This window comes from Vigna unguiculata, chromosome 6 (assembly GCF_004118075.2).
Source record: "Vigna unguiculata cultivar IT97K-499-35 chromosome 6, ASM411807v1, whole genome shotgun sequence".
Classification (NCBI taxonomy): domain Eukaryota; kingdom Viridiplantae; phylum Streptophyta; class Magnoliopsida; order Fabales; family Fabaceae; genus Vigna; species Vigna unguiculata.
The window spans coordinates 17,874,854-17,877,961 of record NC_040284.1 but is presented as its reverse complement, the minus strand read 5'-3'; the positions used below and the strand labels follow the sequence as shown (position 1 = coordinate 17,877,961).

The 3,108-nt window shown below is 29.5% G+C and overlaps 1 protein-coding gene across 1 annotated transcript; it reads right to left on the bottom strand.

Annotated features, from left to right (window-relative positions):
* Positions 1-1,421: 1,421 nt before the first annotated feature.
* Positions 1,422-2,575, bottom strand: LOC114188811. The gene has a single exon (XM_028077455.1). It carries the CDS (start codon positions 2,200-2,202, stop codon positions 1,687-1,689), a length of 516 nt encoding a protein of 171 aa, XP_027933256.1. The 5' UTR covers positions 2,203-2,575; the 3' UTR covers positions 1,422-1,686.
* Between the last annotated feature and the right edge of the window lie 533 nt (positions 2,576-3,108).

Sequence of the window (3,108 nt, the reverse complement as noted above, 5' to 3'; positions counted from 1 at the left end):
AAGGCATGAATAACTTTTTAAGATAATTTCACAATTAAAATAAGATAAAATATATAATAAGATGATAAAAAAGGTTATGTAATAAAAATGAGAAATAATTTATATATACTGAATCGAGTTAGCTATTATAAATATAATAAATTTATTAAAAATAATTATATTAAATTCAAATAAGCAGTAATTTATAATCATTAAACTTTTATAATTATCGTAGTTTCTTATCTTCTTCAAATAAGTTAGCATTTTTGTCTCTCTTATCACTCTTACAAGTATTTCTAAAAACATATTGATTAAAAGTCTTACTTCAAAGTTGAATTACTAAATCGGTTTTTTATAAAATATTTTAGTAAGACTTAATTAAGTTTTAAATTTTCACAAATTTAGATATTCTTATTTAAGTCTTTATTATAAAAATATCTATTGAGTATTCACAAATTCTATATATTTTTAATTTGAGTCCTTACATTTTAATTTTAATTCACAAATTTTATGTTTTAAATACCATATTCATTAAATTAGTAAAACCATTTTGAAAAGGGTGAGGAAAGAATCAAACAAACCCTAATTTTCAATGCTTATAAAGATAATTTACTTAGACAAAATAGCAAAGGGTTTCAAATTTTCAAAGATGACTTGGTCATGGTTATGAAAATTTAGAACCCAGACCCACATGAGATCAAACAAGGATGAATTATTTGGACATAAGAATTGACCTTATCAGAAAAAAAAGAAAAAACAAATAAGGGCTCTTCTTTATTTGTGCCTAATTCCAATTTTTCTTAGTTAAATTTGAATGGGGACAAGAACATGGATGGTCCACTCCACCATCACATTAACACACATGAGGGCCATATATTTAGTGAATCAACTCATTTTCTTTAATGATCATAAGAGAAAGAAAAAACTGAATAAACTTCTTTGTAACAACTACAAATGCTGCATAAGTTTTTAATTTAAATCTAAAATATGTAACTAAGATAAACACACTCATGAATTTTATCTTAGTCCAAAATATACCTTTGATGCAATAATATAATGATAATTTTACTTAACTTGAATTTGATGGATGTGTCAAATTCGCGACAATTGCATAAACCACACGACAAGGTGTGATGTTTGAACTCAATCCATATAAAAGATTGACACTACTTTTAACTCAAAAATTTTAGAAAATGTATTTATGTAAGTTTATTTAACTTTTTTATTTTTTATGTGATATGAGACTTAGACTCAAACTTAAATTCTTAAATACTAAATATAAATACAAATATGTATTAGATTTTGTATAAGATCATTGATAACATACTTGTTTTTCATTTTTTTTGAAATGAAGAAATCTGGCAACACGTTAAAACCTTCTTAACTGTTACTTTTTTTTGAGATTGTTGGAAGTTTCACATCGACTAAATATAAGACCAATTCACAATATATAAATGGGTACAATCCTTACAAGTCGATTTTATGGAATTAAGTTAGGTTTAAAGTCCACTTCGGAGATCATACTAATCAGGAAACATACATGATCTTGGATTCAGAAGTTAAACTATGTACTGTTCTTGTACATGTACAAACCCAATGGAAGGGGAAAAAAACAACCATATGGTATCTGATAAGGACCATTGTTTCTAATCTAGTAGCACATTACAGAATTCACATTATTCTACTGTAAAAGCTAAAGCACTCAACCTAAAAGCCTTTCTGATAAATCCAAGATTCCTCACTCTGCATCCTCAGTTGCTTGTAGAAGTTCCCAATGAAGGCCTCAGCTTTTGCAAACAGCTCTTGCCCATTAACTCCTCCAATCTCCTCTTCTGCTTCATCTTCTTCATCCATGCCTTCTGCATCAGCTTCTATGAAGAAAAGGCTAGTAGGCATTGGAGGAGAGTTTTGCATCATGTTGGTCACAGAAACAACCCTTTCAGATGCACACTTTTCAGCTTGTTCTGAGACAGCATCAGAAACTATAGGGGTGGAATTGGAGCCTTCTCTTTTCTCAGAACTTGCTTCTGATGGCTTTTTATCTTCCATAGGGCTAGGAAAAACTGAAAGGAGTCCAGCTTCTGCACAAAGTGCCATGATGAGAAAGTTTATGATGAAATACAGGTAGGTTGGTCTGAGTGAGGAAGGTAAATAGGGTGTGATGACAAGAAGAACAAGTAGAAGACAGAGCACTAGAACTTGAGATTTCTTGAACTTGTTCATGGCTTTGGGAAATGAGAGCAAAAGGTGTCAAAGAGCAAGGAATGAGAATGGGGTTCTGAATGTGGATATATAGAGGACATGAAAGTGGTGATGAGTGAGGTAAATGAGTGGAAGAAGAGAGAGAAGGAGAAACCATGGAAATTGTGTATTTGATGTATACTACAAAGTCAACAAAAAAGTACTCATAAAATTTTGGATGCTGAAAATTCTAAGAAAATTCTCAGAGAGAAATATCATTGTCAGTTTACAAAAAGTTAACAGCAATGTAAAAAAGGTGAATTACTCAAGTGTCTTAACAATTTGTGAAAGTGCAGGATCTGTTCAAGAAATGCACTGTGTGGATAACACAAAGCCAGAAATCAGTTAACACTTGGTCAGTCACACTCATGAATGAAGTAAGAAACCAAAACAAAGAAAAACTCAATTTCCAATCTGTTTAACATTTAGTGAGACAACTACTACTTGCCCAATAGAAGTAGTTCTAAATCTCATGCTAAGTGTTTGTTTTAACTAAAAGTTTAAGACTTTAAATTCATTGGATTATTCACACGAAGACACAGTACTGATAAGACCTAAGTCGAATTCAGATAAAAAATTAACATTACGTCTAATCAAAAATCTTAAAGACAATAAATTTATAAGTTTTCATACAAAACTCAACTTTCTTATTTTGATCTAAATGTGAAATTTAGACTCACACTTAGATTTTTTTCATTTTTTATCGTCAGTATTAACTGATTCACTATTAACCAATATCAACATGTCTTATGCTTAACTTGAAACAAATTTTAATGTTCACTTAAAAGGGTAAAAGTTTATATTCATATGCAAACTAAAGTTAACATCATATAGAGTGAACATTAATCATTTTCGAAATTCAAGTAAATATTTAAAATGTAAACACCA